We start from the raw sequence: 18742 nt of genomic DNA, 5'->3' as shown, positions 1-18742 counted from the left end.
CCTGTATTTTTGGTAAGAAAACTCAGGTAAATATATATCCAGGGTCAAGAAGCTAGTAAACAGTAGAGCTGGACTTCAAACCTAGGGAGTCCATAGCACCCTGACCACCATCTGGGCAGTGAGGGGATGGGCTTGGGCAGGGGACATCATGGAGGCCTTAGCAGGGGGACACTAAGCAGCCACCGGTAGCCTCCGACACAGCCTAGCACTTGCTTGCTGGTGTGACTGCCGCCATTCCGTCAATTCTGTCAGCCTTTTATCTCCAGGCCCAGGAAACCTACCCCCACGGAGGGATGGAGAGGGCCGAGGAGAAGTGAGCTGCTGGCCCGCCCTGGCAGAAGTTTGCCTTCTCTGGTCCTGCTGTGGAGCCCCTCCCTGCACCAGAGCTGCCTGGTGCTTGGGATCAGCTCTGCCCCCAACGGGATGTGGGATTCCCATCCTGGCCACAGCATGCGTCCGAGGGCCCGGGACCCGCCCCACACCAGTGCAGGGTGGGGACTGTCAGTGCAGTGGGGCCGTAAGGTACGAGGTCACCAGCCAGCTCACCAACGTGTGTTGTGAAATATCCTCAGGGCCTCTCACCCAAAACCTGCACTTTCACAGTACGGGCCTCACAAACATCCCCGCCCGCCCACCCCCAGCCCATCTGCTCTGAACACATGGCTCTTTTTTCGGTTCAAATCCCACTAGGTGGGGCCAAAGCTGCCCTCACTGCCCCCCACCCCACCTGTTTCCCTTTTTCGAGTGGAAAAAGAACTAGAAGAACTCGGTGGTCATAAAGAATCAAGAGGGGATACATAGCATTAACCTTGTCTTCTAAAAGGATTCATACTTTTATATTCTAAAGGAATGCTCTATAAACATAAAAATAACCTAGGAGTTTGGTCTTGGCTATATATCAGAATAGTAAGGACATCGCCGGTGAAGTATCACTGTCCGGGCATAGTGAGGGTGTAAGTCTTGCTGGCAGCAAGGGGATAAGCCGTTCATGCCTGAACCACAGCTACATGGTGTCTTAAAGCCCAGGTATCGAAAAATACACAAATATGTACCATTGCCCTCTAAGGGCTGGGCCCACCACCCCCAGCAACCAGTCCATGAGAAAATCATCCCAAGAGGATCAGTCTTTGAGAAGTGGCCACTGAAAGCCTTGCCCTCTTCTTCCTGAAAATGGAAGGACTTCACAGTCCCAAGCCCGTCCCCCAGGAAGCACTGGCTGATGGCTCACTGGTGTTCACTGAGTTTCAGGTTTTGTCTGATTGCTCTCTTAATGGGTTACCAGTAAATGGCAGTTAATTGTACCCAGACAAGAGATCCTATGACACTGCACGCCATCCTCCCCCTGGAGGACCCTTGCTGCCCACCAGTGGGGCCAGGCCAGGATAACCGCTCTGGCTCTGGCCATGCATCCAATTTCTAGCAATTTGTGTAACCGTGAGCCTCAGTGTCCTCTCATCTCTGACGTGGATGTCATAAGGCTCCCCTCCTCATAGGCTCAGAAATGAGAGCTAACTGCGATTTGCAGCCTGGAAAGGACCAGCCCCAAGGCCTGTGTTCCCCATGATTTGAGTGGATTTAAGTTCAAATCAGAGGCAGGAAAACTGAGTACGAGCAGGTAGATACATATCCTGAGTCCAAACGTGACTGGATTCGAACAGGTCCCCCAGGGGTGAAATCAGGGCCTCAGGCTATGTGCACCGCCTTGGCTCCAGCTGTGTGCCCATTGCTCAGAGGCCAGATTGCATTCTAGTGTGGCGCTGTGACAGACCCCGGGCTTCTCAGCCCCGGAACCGGGGGGCTTTGACGTGTGTATGCCCCCAGAATCCACCAGCCGTAACAAAATTCTTTCTAGATTCCAAGTAGAAACATACTCTCTGCTGCGGCTAACACAGAGAGATTGAAACCAGGGGAAGAAATTACGCTGCCCGAGCCTGGGTTCTTGAGGCGGAAGCTCCCAGGACACCCTGGGGTGACATACGTATACAGGGACAGGTGTCAGAACCTGGGGCCAGCCTGGCCTCACCAGGAGAAACTCACTCGTATAATCCTTCAGCCCTCCAAGGTAAATACTGTTATTACCTCCATTTTATAGATGAACAAACTGAGGCACAGAGAGGTGAAGTTGTTGCCCAAAGTCACGCAGCTAGGAAGAGGCAGAACTGGGTTTCAACACCAGCCATCTGGCTCCAGAGTCCGTGTTCTTAATAATCGTGCTCCACAGTCTCAGACCAAGCTCTTCCCCCTTCCCCTGCCCGGGACATCCGATCAATGGGAAACTTCCAAGAACTTGAGAAAGCCTCACTAGCCAAGCCCTGTGCAGGCTAGCTCACTGGGGCTCTGTGTTTCTACCCAGTAGAGGAAGAAATTGGAATAAGCAGTAGTTTTCCAACTGTGTTCCATGGAACACTTGGGGGTTCCTCAGAGGCCCCGTCAAGAGGCTGCCCTGGCTGGTGGCCCAGCTAGCAGGCAAGGCTCCAGTCCACCTTCAGCCACAAGCAGCTCTGCTCTTACGTGTTGCACCCTGGACCTCCAAGCAGGAGTCCATTCGAAGGATCCCATGATAGACGAAAAACCATGAGCAAAAAGAAAAAAAAAGGAGAGAGAGAGCGGGGAAGTTTGAGAATCACACATAGATCAGTAGTGGTCAGACCTGACCATGCCTTGAGTTTTAAGGCTACAGATTCCCTGGCTCCATCTCGTACCCACTAAATCAGGTTTGTGGGGGAGACGCTGGGATCTGTGTCTCACACATGCTCCCCAGTGTGGTCTCATTTGCAGGAGGTCACATGCGGGGGGCAGCAACCTGTCTGTGGGTTTTAGCGCAGACTTGCCATGGGGTAACTTCCGCTAAGGGACCATGATAAGGGAGGTTGAGGCCACTGCCTAGGGCAGCTCCAGGGTGAGGAAGGAATGGCTGCCAGAGCCTTTGCCAGGCCCTGCTGAGCAGAGAGCGGAGGGGTCTGGCATGGCCTGTCTGCTGCCTCCTGGGCAGCCTCAGAAGCCTGCAGCAGGACCCCTGTTAGGGTGTCAGAGAGGTTCCCAACTTTCCTAGAGGCACACAGCCAGGAGGTGGCAGGGACAGAAGTCAAGCCTGGGAGAAGGCCCCGTTCTGAGCGTACTATCCACCATCTCAGACTTCACCTGACCTGTGGCCGACTAGGCTTCTACCAAGCATCCAGTGGACCTGCTGGCCTTGGCCTGGGGCCCATGGTGCCCCATGGACACCCAATGATGAGCCCTAAATTGGGAGCAAGACTGCCCAAGCTGTGCTCCGGGGAGCAGCCTGGGGTGGAACCACTGCTGGAGGGGGAGGATGGAGGAGGGGGCACAGGGTTCTGCCCAGACCTACCCTCAGACCCCTAAGGGGGGCCCAGCCTTCAACCCAGAAGTCTTATCACCCCAGCCTCGCAGAGTCGAGAGCCCCGAGCCTGGCTCTGACTTCCTGTTCCCAGCTTGGCCAAGGACTTGCTGTGTGACCACGAGCAAGTCAATCTCTCTCTGGGCCTCAGACTCCCTCTAAAACAAACCAGGGCAGTGGTGGCTTGTGGAGCCTTTCAAGTCCCTGGTGTCCTCCCCAAGGCCACCTCCCCCACCCTGCTCGCTGCCCTTCACCCCAAAACTCCAGTTTATTTCTCTTATAGATATGATTCCATTGACACCAAGGGTTTGCAACGCCAAGGCAGTGTGACCCCCGTGGGTGAGGTCATCCCCAAGCTGCATCCTATGGCCTGCCTCGGGCCTCCTCCTACACCCCCTATTGTGGAAAAGTCATTCCCTGAGGGCACCCCAGACTCCCCTGCTCACCCCTGCTCCACACCAGAGAGAGCCAGCCCAGGTCCCTTCCCTCCTCTCCGTGGCAGAACAGGAAGGCCTGTCGATGGATGGCCAGAGCCCCTCCCCAGAAGGCCGTGCACAGCCACCCCCATGAACTGCAGTAAGACTGCATAGATCGAGGCCCCTCCCAGGGGACAGCCTTTTGCCGCTTGCAACGCTCTTTCCCAGGCAGATTAAGGTCAAGTTTACGGGGGTAGCTTCTGGGCAAACTGTCTGGGTCCACACCTTCCTTGTGACATTTGCTACCCGGCAAACAGGCAAGATACTGAACCCGGCTGGGTCTCGCTTTCCCACTGCGTGCACTGGGGACAACACGGAGCTCTCAAGGGGCGCTGCTAGAGAGAAATGAGTCACTGCATACAAAAGGCTTAGCTTGGGTAGCTGTGAACGTTTGCCACAATGATGATGGCAACGACAGCGAGGACGGGGATGTCATTTCGGCCTCTCACCAGCCCCGTGAGAGGCAGAACGGGATCGTGGTTCAGGTATGAAGGCAGGCCCAGGCAGGTTCAGCAACTCGCCCAGGGATAAGACTAGAGAATGCAGGGCATGTAGAGGTGACACGGCTCTTGGTGGCTTCTTCCTCACTCCCCTCATGTTACGGATGGATGGGAAGGGACTTACCCACCGTCAAGCACGGCCTCAGTGGCTGAGCTAGTTCTGGAAGCCAGGGCCCCTGACTCCCAGGCCAGTGTGCTCCGAGCTGCTGCAGACCACAAGATTCAGCAGGGGGGAGAAAAAGTCCTTGGGTCAGTTGTTTTGGAAACAGCACTGTGTCTCTAACCCTAATCCTGAATACAGCACATTAGTTTATCAAGGCTCTGACAAGTTCTGCAGTGAGGGAAAATATCTCACTTTTTTCCACTTTGTGTTTCCCAAACTTAGTTGACCACAGAGCCATGCATTTGTACCTAGTTCCACGGAGCACCCTCTGGGACATGTTGCAACGGGCGACTCCGTCAGCCCCTGTAGTTCGTGCTTGGAGGTGCTAAGTTAGCGGTTCTTTGGAGAGCTCTAAGCACACACACTCTGACATTGTTTAGCCCCAGAAAGCCCCTGAGGCTTATATGGGATTCCCAGGAATCTTAAGAAGTGAGCCAGGAGCAAGGCGAGGTGGAGTCTGGACCTCTCTCTATCAAAGCATCAGAAAGAACCTGAGTCAGTGCGTAGCCACTGCAGAAGGGGAAGGGTCCCCGTAGACTGGCTAAGAAAAGCCAGCCCCAGGATATTGGTTTTGCTGCTCTCCCAGGTCCATGAGGGGCCGAGCCCATTGTCACAGGGCCCCGGGGCAAGGACAGGAATGGGCACGCCCTCTTGCCAGGATGTCTGGCCCCTCCTGCCCTTTCACCCCACCAGCTCTAAGCTGCCTCATCGCTTTTCCTGGGCTGGGCCGCAGATAAGGGCATCGCATCCCAGTGGGTTCAATGCCTACATGGCGCCAGCCTCCTTTCTTGTTAGGACACTGATGTCTCCAGGGGTGGTGTGGAGCCTGAAGTTGGAGACAACAGGCCGGGTCACCAACTGCAGCTCGGGTGTGTGAACCATTGCTGGGTTCCCTCCATCTTTTTCTGCGTGTGCAGGAAACACAGATGCATTTTAGGGACAGCCTGAGCCCAGCAGGATTGATCAAAACTGAGCAACATAGGGATGGGTATTGAGGAAAGGCCAGGCTTTGGAACCAGATCTCTGGGTATGATCCCAAAGCCAGGACGTAGCTGTACAACCCTAAGCTGCCCACTTAGTCCCTTTGAGCCTCAGCTTTCCCCTCTATATATTGGGGGGAAAACTGCCTATCTCCTAGGGTCATGGCAAAGATGAAATAACCAGAGAGAAAAGTCCAGCCTCCAGCAGCTGCTCGTCTTGGTGTGGCAGGAGACTCCCAGGAGAGGAAGCGTAGGCCAGTGACGTGACATCCAGGCTCCGGGTCCTGGCTCTGTCCAAGGGCACAGCTGATGGGCATTTCTGAACCTACTTACCTCCTCTGTGTGATGGGCCTGCTCACGCCCAGGTTGCAAAGCACCTCGCAAGCTTAGCCGTCACGGTCACCGCCGCGAGGGCTCCCGGTGTGAGCTGGCACGTCCCGTGGCCTCCTGTTGGTCACAGAAATGGGCCGCGGTGGGTGAATTGGCATCATAGAGATTGGCAGACGTGGAGCCCTTGCTAGGCATCGGCGATATCTCAGGAGCAAAACCAGGCCCCGCTCCTATCTTTATGGGTTTTACGCTGTAGTGGGAGGCACACGCACTGAATAATCCCATGACTGATCCTTGATTTCAGCCATGAGAAGTGCAGGTGAGAACAGACCTGGCTTAATGAGAGCACTGGGAGCGCATGCGTGCGGGGCGGAGGTGTGGACACCCCTGGGTGCTGCAGGGGGTGGTGACCGACCAACGCCGGGGGACCAGAGAAGGGGTCCTTGGAAGAGGCAATGTTACAGTAGAGCCTGAAGGCTTCCTAGGAGGTCGCCAAGCAGAGAAGCCAGCAGCTGGGGGACTTCCAGGCAGAGAGCAGCAGGTGCAACAGATTCGAGATGGGGGAGGGGACCAGGAGTGCAGGGAAAGTGCGAGAAGCCCAGGGGGCTGGGGAGGGGGCCTGGGACTGAGGAGAAGCTGGCAAAGGGCTGGGTCACCCAGAGCCTTGTCATGTAAGGAGCTTGGTTTTATCCAGGGAGAAAGTGATGGGTGTTGAGCAGAAGAGGTCCCTGGGAAGATTCAAGTTAAAACAATAACGATAAAAACAAAAACAAAACTGTTTTGATTGTCCCTTTCCCATAACTTGGGCTTTTAATGATGGCATTGAGCATCACCATGAACCAGGCATGGATGATAAAGCGAAGGATAGACTTGACCTCTGACCTCGGACTTCCCTTCGTAGCTGGGCAGACGGACAGACCCACCAGCAGGACGTGAAGAGTGTGGGGTAGACAGTGTACGCGGCCAGAGGATGTCCTCTCGGGCCCGTGTGGAGGAAGACAGACCACTAAATCTAAAATAAAACATACTTTTTAATATATATCTGGCCTCACCAAAAGTAAGGGAAATTGCTAAGTTACCCCCATCCAAAACTAAAAAGCTGTGAGCTAAGACCGGAACAGGTGCAGTGAGTGATAAGCACGTGTGACAAACCGGGGTCTGTCCTGGCGCTGTCCAGACGCTGATGTCAGGACTGTGGACAGGGACGTAAATGCTGGGGTGTGGCAAAGTGAAGGACCAGAGCCTGTGGTCTTTCGTCGTCCCATGTCTCTTTAACAGGAATGAAATGGTCCCTGCTCCCAGGTACCAGGTACCATCCCCCCTCCCTCCAGCCCCTGCAGGTCACAGAACTCCTCTCTGGAGGAAAACGTCCACTATTTAAACTCTAGAGATTCCCTTAAGATCAAATCTGAGTTCAGCATGCATGCGAGTCCACAGAGAAATACAGCAAATTTAGACCCTCCAAGGCCTTTTCAGATACATAGCTACCAACACCAAATACAAGCTAATACGTATGTAATACTTTAAAAAATGTAAGATGAAGTCATAAACATGAGCAAACAATAAGAGACTATCTGAAAAGACCGGGTGAACTGGGAAAAGAACCAAATAGAACTTTTAGAAGTATATAGTGAGTAACATTAAAAAAATAAACTCCAGGGGCACCTGGGTGGCTCAGTCAGTTAAGCAGCTGACTCTTGATCTCAGCTCAGGTCTTGATCTCAGGGTCATGAGTTCAAGCCCCTCCTTTGGCTCCACGCTAGGCATGGAAGCTACTTAGAAAAAATAAGTAAATAAAATAAAATCCAAGGATAGATTAAACAGCAGAGTAAACTGCTGAAGAGAGAATTTTTAAAATGGAAAATAGGTCTAAGGAAATTACCCAGAATGCAATGCAGAGAAATAAATGGATGGAAATCGTGAGGGGAAATCGGAGCTTTCTGGTCTACCACAACAGCCACGAGCTACGTGTGGCAATAAGACCCGTATTTGAATTCATCAAAATTCAGTAAAGCTTTGGACTCAGTTCCTCAGCTGCACTAGCAACATTCTGAGTGTTCACTCCGTATGTGGCTCCCGGCTGTCACAATGGACAGTGCAGATTATCCAGCATTTCTACCACCACAGAAAACTCTGTGGGACAGCAGCAGCTTACAAGAGAGGGAAGAAAGAATTAGAAAGTCTGATCCCAGAAGGAGAGCAAAGAGAGAATCGAGAAGAGGTAATATTAAAATATAAGATAAGATAGTGAGTGAGAATATTCTAGAAATAAACCCATAGATTCGGAAAGCACTATGTATATCAGTCAGAATAAGAAGAAATCCACATGTAGTCATATCATAATGAAACTTCAGAACACCGAGGACAAGGAGAAAATCTTTTTATTTTTAAAAGATTTTTATTTATTTATTTGACAGAGAGAGATCACAAGTAAGGCAGAGAGGCAGGCTGAGGGAGACCAGGAAGCAGGCTCCCCGCCGAGCAGAGAGCCCGATATGGGGCTCGATCCCAGGACCCTGAGATCATGACCTGAGCCGAAGGCAGAGGCTTAACCCACTGAGCCACCCAGGCGCCCCAAAGAGAAAATCTTAAAAGGAGCTCACCAAAGAACAGTTGGGCCAGCAGCTGCATTCTCTTCAGCAAAAAGGAAGGCAGAAGGTAGTAGAACACTGTCCTTTACCTCACCACAATGAGGTGCCAGAAGGAAATGACTGTCAGCCTAGAACTGTATACCCAGCAAAACTCTTTGATTGAGGAGGGGAAAACATAGGCTTTTTTTTCAGAAAAAAGTTGCGGAGTTTACCACCAAAAAATACTCCTAATCCGAGGAACTTTTAAATCACGCTCTTCAGGAATAAGAAAAATTATCCAAGAAGCTAGGTCTGAGGCACAAGAAGAAGTGATGAGAACGTGGTCAATGTGGAGGGAAGTTATTTGAAGCAAATATTAATAGGGTAAAATAATCACGATGACAGTGTTTTGTTAAGTTAAATACATATGGTAAGTTTTCAAGGGTAGCCAATAAAGAACAGTTCTAAAATTTGGCTCCCATCAGAATCACCTGGGAGCCTTGCTAAACTACAGATTCCGGACCCACCCCTCAGAGCTCCAGCTGCAGGAACTCTGGGGCAGGCCCCCAGACATCGCATCGATAAACAGTTCCCAGCTGCTGCTGATGCGACTGGCCCAGGGACCCCACTTTGAGAACGACTGAACCAAAAGCAGAGAAATTGGGTGGTTCACTTCCAGACCAATAGAAGGGGGAAAGGCAATGAGAAAACAACCAACACCTTCCATCTAACCCAGCTCTGTGCAGGGAAAAGATCATAAAAGCCACATACATAATTTTAGATTTTCTGGTAGACACGTTAAAAAGTAAAAACAGGTGACATGAATTTTAATAACAATTTTGATTTCACCCGATATATCCCCAATATTATCATTTCAAGATGTGATCAACATGAAAAGCATGGAGATTACTTTTTCTTCTCTTCTTGGAGAAAGCCTTCAGAATTCGGTGTGTATTTTATCCCGTAGAGGCTTCTCAACGTGGACAAACCACGTAACAAGACAGAGCTGGTCTAGACAGCAACAGACGTGAGCTTGCAGAGGACAGAGGTCCCCACTCAAACCCTGAGCAGCCACTGCATGCCAGACACTGAGCTGAGCGGTTAGAACACCATACGTCACCTCATTCACTCCGCACTTAGACCCGTGAGATTAGATGTTATTATCATCCCATTTCCTTGATGGTAAAGGTGAGGCTGAGAACAGTCAAAACACCTCCCCAAGAGAAGCAGAAGAGCCGGGACTCAAACCCAGGTCTCTCATATGCCAGTGCCAACCTCAGAACCTCAATACTTTACTCTGTAGAGTCTTTTCTGTAATAGACCATAGAGTAAATGCTGTAGGCTCTTGGGACCAGACAATCCATCTGGTAGGAGAAGGTAGAACCTCTTCTTCCAGAGTCAGCCTCGGTCCTCCCCGTGTTCGGAAGGATCCAGACCGATCGGCCTCCTGGCGACACTTTCTCAGACGACCAGGGCCTCAGCCGGCCTAACTCACTGCCTGACTATAAATGTGAGTTATTCCCCCTCTTTGGGTTGAGACAGAGGGGAGATAAAAGCCAGGATTGATGGAATCCCAGACATAAAATCAGGCACCATAGTGCCTGCATTTTGGAAACTGCCTTTAATTAATGGTTTATGAGCCCCAAAGACGCCCCCCTCTTCAGGCCTTCTGCAGTTCATCTCGGAGCTCAGTCCTGGGTGGCGAGGGCAGGGTGGCGAATGGCTGTCTTTCTTCAGAAACCAAAATGTATGGTTTGCTTGTCGGACCCCAGCTCTGCCTCTGGCATTCCTCGAGCCCAGACGCCCTAAGCCAGCTCTCCTCTCCGGCCTGAGGCCTGTGAGCTGCGGAGTGACCCACACGTATCCACACACACACCCGAAGTTTGCTTTTTCTCTTTGTCCCCTTATCTGTCACCCGCCCCACCACCCTCCCCTCATTCTCTCCTTTTTCCTGTTTCTCTTTGTGTCTTTGTTGTGTCTGTGGCCCTGTTCCTCTCCTGAAGGCTTGCTCTTTGAGTCTCTCTCTCCAGCTCTCTCTTTTTTTTCTTTTTTCTCTTTTTCATTCCTTCCTCTTTCCCCTACTGCCTTATAGCTTTTACCTGGGGAGGCCTAGCCCAGGGCCACTCCCCCACCCTGGGCATGGGATAGACAAGGCTACCCCTCACCTGACAGGGAGCTCCCCCCTCCTACCTGAACCAGGTGGGAGTCCTACTGGGACGATGCATGCCTGCCCTGGGAGGGGGGGGAACCCCTCAGCCCCTGAGCTGAACTCAAGCCACATTTCATCCCAGGAAGGCAGAGGGACTGAGGCAAGTACGGAGCGCCTACTATAGGTACACATCCAGAATTTATACGAGTCATTAATCTGGGAGGTAGAGAGTATTATTATTATGCCCATTTTATACATGGGAAAACTGAGACTTGAAGAAGTGAAGAAATTAACCCAGAGCCAAGGTCTGTTCAACTCCAAAGCCTCTTTCCACAAGCCCAGTCCAAATGGACAACACGGGCTGTGTCTTGGAATTTCAGGTAACCAGATGTGGTGACATGCATCTCTCCTCTTCCCAGAAGCAGGTGACGGAGATGGGACTCAGTCACAGAAAAAGCACAGAGACTCTCAGCTCTTTCCAAGCCAGGGAGGACACACCCACCTTGTGTGCCAGAGGCTCACACCTGTAGGACCCAATCAGAAGGGCTTCCCTGCAAGCCAGACCTGTCCTGGGGAGCCAGGGACCAGCAGGAGGGACACTGAGGGTGGCGACAGGCAGCAGTCTCACCAGGGAGAAACTCAGAAACTCAGGGAGGGTGGGGGGCAGGCAAGGCTGCAGAGGAAGCTGCAGATTCCACATTGCCACATTCCTGGGCGTCATGGCAACACAGGCTCAGACCAGCGACCTGCTCAGAGCTCCGTGCCATCTGCCGTTTCTCTGGGGGCAGGGAAGAGACCTTCCACCTACCTAGCATCCCCAGTCACGGAGTCCCCAGAGCAGCCCTGGGAAGGAGGGCAGGGAACTGTATTATGCATTATGCCAACCTTAGGGTGCTGGAAATAGAGGCATGAGGCATCTTAGTGGCCCGCCCTGAGTTAGGTCGCTCTGCTCAGTGCCTGCTGGACCAGGGGTGGCATCCTACTGGCCAGCAGCCATGGGCTCCCAAGGGCTCTTGGCTGAGAAGCTAGAGGGCCCCCAGCGTTGGGGAGAAAGGTTTAAGCAGAGTGTGTATGGTATGTGTGTATGGTCCCCAAGCGGAAACAGCTACTTCCAAAGAGTTTCCATGGCAGGGGCAGGGGAGGGCTGAAGGAACTCGGGAGAGGGGCTTTGTGACTCGAAAAAGACTTCTAGGCTGCGTGTGTCCGTTTCAAAAATAACATGCTTCAATGCAGAAAACATGGGAGACAGGAAAGTGTACACACACATGAGAATACCCTTGCCCACTCACAGGGGCACACACACACAAAACATTCACACATAGAGACTCACACACAATTAACCCATCACCCCTTTCCAGACACAGACTTTTAACATTTATCCAACTAGTATTTTATATGTATAAATGTATAAATATACATATATTACAGTTCTACATCATAGAATCGTGTATCATTTTTTAAATGTGCTGGGATTACATCACACCTGCTGTCTCGTACTATCCTTTTTCACTTGCCAATAGATTATGAACATTTTCCCATGTCAAAAATATCCTCCAGTGACACCTTTCTCATGAACCACATATTTTCCAGTGCATGAATGGGGGGCATCCTTCATTCGGACGAAGTCCCATCAATAACCATCTATACCGCTTCCTACTTAATTTTTCCAATTTTTATTAGAAATGCATATGTTAAAAAAAAAAAGAAATGCATATGTTCATTGTAGAATTTTGATGATGGACAAAAGTACAGGAAGAGGAAAGTAAGCTCATTCCTCCTGGCACCCAAGCTCAGTAACCGTAACTATCCGTGTGATTTCACACACGTTGTTGTAACCACTAGCTTGATTTGATGGATAAGCATTTTTTACATCGTTACGATAATTTACAATGTACAGTATCATCAGGGTCCTTCCTAACCAGGCTTCTTTTTTTAATATTTGTCATGGTATTGAGTTTGTGTGGGTGTTGATTTAACCCTACTTTAGAGAAGGAGACTCTTTCCATCTCGGTCAAGTCCGGCCTGAACCTGGTCTACTTCATCAGGTGTGTCCAGCCATGGATTGAAGAGTAGGGTTAGGAAGTGCTGGGGGATAGACATTTTCGCCTACGAGGGGCTACTCCGGAATCAGGTTTCGGTGTGTTGAGGAATGGAGCTGAGGCTCCGTGTATCCTAAGAAAATAAATCATCCAGCTACCCAGAGATGACTGCGACTGCATTGATTACAATAGCAAAAAATGGGGAACAACCCATGCTCATCAATGAGAAAGCATCCTCTGATGACTCCTGGGCCATCAAAAGGTATCACAGATCTCTACGGAGATGGAAGGGTGTTCTCCACGGTGTAAATGAGAACGGCGTATTACAAAACAGAGAATGTTGTGTCTGCGTGCGGGTCTCTGTGTGTTTGTAAGCGTGGGTCTGTGTGTGTTTGGAAACGTGGGCATTTGTGTATCCCGAAGAATATTTAACTACAACTAACAGCTGCTGTCTCTGAGTGGCGTGGGATTTGGGGCAATTTTCACTTTGTGTTTTATTTTCATTCTTTTCTAGATTAAGTTTTTAAAAGTCTGTGCTTTTGGGGGGAACAGATTACTTTTGTAATGGGGGAGGGGCAGCAAAACAAAACAAAAGCCATTTGGATTTTGGAAAGAAGGAACACATGAGAGGGACTCATCCCCACCCTCCCCCTGTACCCCAGGAGTGCAGCATGAGGGGTGCAATCTGCCCAGTCCCTGCCTCCCCACCCCGCCCCCCCACAAGCCTCCCACAGCCCCTCCCCACCTTCCCACCAAGTTTACAATTGTGTGTTACAGATTCGGACAGCCAGTGCAGCCCCACACGGCAGAGCCTCAGCCTGTCGGAGGGGGAGGAACAGATGGACCGACTGCAGCAGGTGGAGCTGGTCAGGACCACCCCCATGGCCCACTGGAAGGCCGGCACCGTCCAGGCCTGGCTGGAGGTGGTCATGGCCATGCCCATGTACGTCAAGGCCTGTGCGGAAAACGTGAAGAGCGGGAAGGTAGGGCACCTCCGGGATCCCAGCGGGAATCCCCTCCCACCCCGCCTTGAACTTTACCAACCCAAAGCTGACCTGCTCCACCCCCCACACCCCTACCCCCACCCCATCCCAGGGTGAAAGGATGTATTCTCGGAGCCAGATGAACTGGGTTCAGGCTCCAGGGTCCCCAGTAAAGCACCATGTCTCCCCAGCAAGGCACCTAGCCGTCTGAGCCTCAGTTTCCGCATCTTTAAATTGGGCCCAACCTGCCCGTCCCTGCTGCAGGGGGGCAGGACCGGGCTAGAGGGCTCCATGGGCCAGCATGTGATTCCGCTCACCTCCCGGAGCAGAGATGCGCCAAGTGCTCCGCCCAGACTGCAGAGAAGGAGGGGCAGGGAGATGGGTGGGCTCGGGCTAGCAGACCCCTCTGGGGCTCAGCGGCAGCTGGCAGCAAGTCCTGGCAGCCTCAGGTGCCCACCCCACACCTCCCTTCTGGGCACTCAGTCCTCACCTCCCTGCGGAGCAGGTGCTGCTGAGCCTGAGTGACGAGGACCTGGAGCTGGGTCTGGGCGTGTGCAGCTCCCTGCACCGGCGGAAGCTCCGGCTGGCCATCGAGGACTACCGCGACGCAGAGGCGGGCAGGAGGTGGGTCGGCACGCCGGGGCACCTTGCTCGGGCTGTGCCTGCAGGAAGAAGGAAGAAGAGATCCCCCTGGGACCTCCAGATCACACAGTGGGGGGGTGAACGGGCACTGCAGGGATGGGGGGTGGTGGGCTGTGCCCAGGAATGCCCCTGGCCAGGGGGTCCAGGCAGATCCCAGTCCCGCTCTGGGCCAGCCCTCCCCATAGAAAGATGGGGATACAGGGAATCAGTGAGGCCCCAGGAGCCCATGATCCCTGCAGCCGGGAGGCAGGATGAACTTATGCACCCCCAGAACTTCTCTATCTCCAAGGGCCAGCCAGAGCAGGTCTGGGAATTCGGCCAAAATATCCGTACTTCCACCACAATCCCAGCTCTAGCATCCCCGGAGGAGGAAAGGAGGGGTAAGGCGGGGAGAAGCAGAATGCGACAGAGAAGAAATGGACATGAAAGGCTTTCGTGCCATGTCTCCCCCAGAGGCTGAGGTCCGGAGGGGAGGGGGCCCCGTTAGCAAGTGCACCTGGGAATGGGCGGAGTTCCTCCTTTCAGGTGTGTCCTGCTCTCATCCCTCACACCTCCCCCCCCACACCCCACCTCTGTCCTACCTCCTGCCTGCCTCCCTCCTGACATTTTGTGAGCAGCATTTGCTGGGGGCCGGGGGGCTCCTTCAGCAAGCAGCTCCAGGGAACCAGAGCACCCCCCTCAGTCCTCAGAGTGCAGCGGGGGAGAAAGAACGAGCGTCGTAAATCTGACACTTTCTGTTTTGCATAATTATCTCCTTCGCTGGTTTCCCCATCGTTTTCATGCAGTTAATTAATCAAACCTGGTGGTGTGTGCTATTATTTGCAGAAGCCGCTTTGTGGATTAAAAAATGAGGGGGCTAAGGCTGGGAACTCAGGCTAGTTTAGGAGCAGGAAACCAAAGGCTTGTGCGTCCTGGAGAGGGAAACTTAGCGTGATTCCTGGGTGGCAGCAGAGACGTACAAGGTCAGATCAGAAACTCAGGTAGCACCCAAAGCAAGAGAAGCAAGAACATGCCAGCCTTGTCCGAGAGTCAGGACCCTGCGGGACAGGACCTGGGGTGAAGGAGGGGAGAGGGGAGTGATGATGGGTGGGGGGAGGGGAGCGGTGGGCATGAACTCGCTTTCTCGGAGGGCTTCGCCCCTCCTTAGGGTCCCACATGTACCTTACGCTCACCACCCACTCCTAATCAGTGCCTCCCCGCCGAATCCTCTGCCAACTAAGCTAGAGACCCCTCCTGCACCCTTGTCTCCCTCCCAACGTGGTCAGTAAACGCTGACCATGGAACAGGGTAGGGCTGCCTGCTTCACTTCGCAAAAACACAGGATCCCTGCCCAAGTTCACCCAAAACATGACTGTCCCCGAAATCCTCAGGGAACCAAGATGCCACAGCACGCGGAAGGGCGTGGGTGCAAATTAGCGGTCAGATGTGAACGGAGTTTGACAAATTCTGAGAGCTGAGATCCGGACTGTCTCCAAGGATCCTGTGTCCCCCCCCCCCAGTTAGACACCCCCAGGCCTCCTGCAGGAGGGAAGGTCTCATGCCCTGCGGAAATGTGGCCTGTCTCTAACTTGCCGTGGTCTTGCTCTCTCTGGCACCTAGTTTCTCCAGCTGTGAAGTGAAGGGGGTTAGATTAGAACAGCAGCTCTTGTAACTTTTGGAGACTACGGCCACTCTGAGAATCTCATAAAAACTGTTGACACTTTCCTTGGAGGCGATGTTATACAAAACTTGACAACTCTGCATTCTGGGACCCTTTGACTCACTCCCGGAACTTCCAGGGGCCCATGAACTCTAAGGGTAAGAACCCCAGTGAGGTCATCTTCAAGAACACATCCTGTGTGGCTCTGGGCATGACATTGCCCTCTCTGGACCTGGGTTCCCCTTATCTCTAAAATACCGACCACCAAATCCACCAGCCCCATCGCCGGTCGCTGTATGTCCATGATTTTATTTAACCGTCGCAACATCAATGTAGGATAGACATTCTTACCCCCATTTTAAAGACAGACAAAGTGAGGCCTGGAGAAATCATGCATGCAAAGCCACGCCACAAAAACCTCACTTCAGAGTCAATCCCCCTTCCGTTATCCCATGTCACCTCCACGCTAAAAACATTGACAACCCCTACTACTCACGTTTATGGGACACGGAATGCACCCCAGACTCTGTGCTGAGGGTTTCACGTTCTCTCATCTCTTAGCCTTCCCAGCTTCTGTGAGGCGACCATGATGAGCCCCATTTTGCAGGTGAGGAAGCTGGGGCAGAGACACAAGGTCCCAGAGCCAACGGGGATTGGGCCAGCAGGCCTCGTGTTTTCTGCGTTGAATCATGACCCAGATGATGTCTCAATTCTGTGCCCAAACTCGGATTTCGGGGTCTCATCTAGCTCGGTTTGGGGCAGGGACAATGTCAAATTTTATAAAACATCTGAATCACTCCTAAAGTCACGCTGTCTTGTTCAACTTGGGCACTTAACGATAGCTCAGACCAACAGCTGGGAAAGTGTTGCCAAGCTGAGGCCCCATGGGGACAACTTTAATGAAAAGAGAACCGTTCTGAAGGGCAGACGCGCATTAATTGACAGCATGTGGATGGATATTGGGGACTATAAATGGCTTCCTTCTCGTAGGTTCAGCCAGGTGCCCCTCCCCCCCTCCCCGTCCCGTGTCTTGTTGCACAATTGATTTGCTGAGCAAACCCTTCCTCAGGCGGGGAAAGAGGGCTTCTGGTCCCCACAAGTGACAATCCTGGGCCCAGGGCATTGGATGGGAGGGCTGGGAGCTCCCATGCCTGCCCAGAGCAAGAGAGCCCAGATGGTGGCTGGTGGTCCTGGGAAGGGCGTGGCTGATGGTCCTGGGAAGGGCGTGGCTCACGGTCCCGGGAAGGGCGTGGCTGATGGTCCTGAGAAGAGCTGCTCCTAAGCGAAGGCCTTAAGAGGCGCTGGGAGGAGGTCCACCTGGGACATTCTCTTCCTAGAAGGGAGCTTGTCTTGGGTCAGAAGTTTCCAGTACAGGAGCTTGGTCCTGGTGACTGGAGTCAAGGCCCCAGACTGGCTTTGTCTTCCGTGTGTTGGATTATAGAACTGAGGCTGTTGAGCCCAGGTGGGGTCCCGCCCTCCAGGAGCTGGTGGTCTGCACCGCAGGGTGGCAGGTGCAGGGATGGGGACTCCGGGGAGCTCTAGGCACAGAGAGGGCCTCTGATCCAGCACACAAGAGGCCTGGAAGGATTCGGGGCGAGCGAAAGCACCGCAGAGCCCCGTAGCAGTCAAGCAGGAGAGGAGGGTGGTGTGGGGTGGAGCACGGCTCGGAGACGACGGATCCCCGCAGTCCTGGGCGGCTGAGAGGCAGGTAGGAGACCTCGCGAAACTGGGAGCCCAACCCTTCCTTTCCTTGGCCAGTCTTCCAGGGAAGCCTCTGCTGAGTGCTGAGTGCACTAGGCCAGCTCTCCAGAGGGGAGCACAGTCTCTGGGCTCAGATCAATTCTTTTTTTTTTTTTTTTAAAGATTTATTTATTTATTTATTTGACAGACAGAAATCACAAGTAGGCAGAGAGACAGGCAGAGAAATGGGGGGAAGAATGCTCCCTGCTGAGCAGAGAGCCCGATGTGGGGCTCAATCCCAGGACCTTGGGATCATGACCTGAGCCGAAGGCAGAGGCTTTAACCCACTGAGCCACCCACCCAGGGGCCCCAGATCAATTCATTTTTAAAGTTCCATGTGTGACTGATTAGCAGTTTGAGGGAAATACTTAGAGTCAGAGCCGCAGGCTGGGGCACAGCTTTGTGCAAAACGGTCAGAGTGAGCCTCTGCTGGGAGGTGAGGGGTGAGTCCTGGCAAGGCTGGAAGGAAATGGGCCCAGGGAAAGGCCAGCCCCACAACCCAAGGGGACCAAGAGCTCTTTGCATCCCATGCATCTGAAAGGACCTCCAGAGTCCCAAGGGCAGGCCAGACAGTGCTGGGTCACTCCAAGGACTTGCTCTGGTGGGTACGCTTTGTCCCTTTCCCCCCTCTTCGATTGACTTTTTATTAACTGAATGTTCCGAACCACTGCTGGCTTACGGGCTACACTTCTTTGTTTCATTTTCGACCATGGTTCTACAGTTTGCAATATACCTCCTTAGCTTACCACTGCCTATCTCAAAGTGATATTATACAGCTTTGTGTAGAGTGTAAGATGCTTTTTGTCCTCTTGCTTTTGTGCTATTGTTTTCATACATTTTTATCTGTATGTGTTAGATGCTCCATAATACGCTGTTATATTTGTCTTCTAAACTGTCCATTCTCTTTTAAGGACATTAGCAGATGAGAAAAATATTTACCCAGATATCTACCATTTCCAATCACCTTTATTCTTTAAAAAAAAATTTATTGTAAAGTACACATATTTATCATCTTAACTAGTTTTGGGGGTTTTTTTTGCTTTTGTTTGGAGAGAGAGAGGGGGGTGGAGGAGGGGCAGAAGGAGAGGGAGAGAGAAAGTCTTAAGCAGGCTCTATGCTCTGTGTGGAGCCTGATGTAGGGCTCGATCTCACAACCCTGAGATCATTACCTGA

The 18742-nt window shown here is 52.4% G+C and overlaps 1 protein-coding gene across 1 annotated transcript in view; it reads left to right on the top strand.

The window, feature by feature from the left end:
* Positions 1-18742, top strand: part of LOC111154678 (kazrin, periplakin interacting protein) — a 433844-nt gene that overhangs the window by 401194 nt on the left and 13908 nt on the right. The window contains exons 9-10 of the mRNA XM_022514491.1: positions 13343-13548; positions 14054-14172. Coding sequence (XP_022370199.1) covers positions 13343-13548; positions 14054-14172 — 325 coding nt within the window. The remainder of the gene's footprint in view (positions 1-13342; positions 13549-14053; positions 14173-18742) is intronic.

The sequence above is a fragment of the Enhydra lutris genome, unplaced genomic scaffold, assembly GCF_002288905.1.
Source record: "Enhydra lutris kenyoni isolate GAN:26980312 unplaced genomic scaffold, ASM228890v2 scaffoldscaffold38, whole genome shotgun sequence".
NCBI lineage: Eukaryota > Metazoa > Chordata > Mammalia > Carnivora > Mustelidae > Enhydra > Enhydra lutris.
Note: the sequence above shows the minus strand (reverse complement) of the source record. Positions and strands in the feature narration are given on the sequence as shown.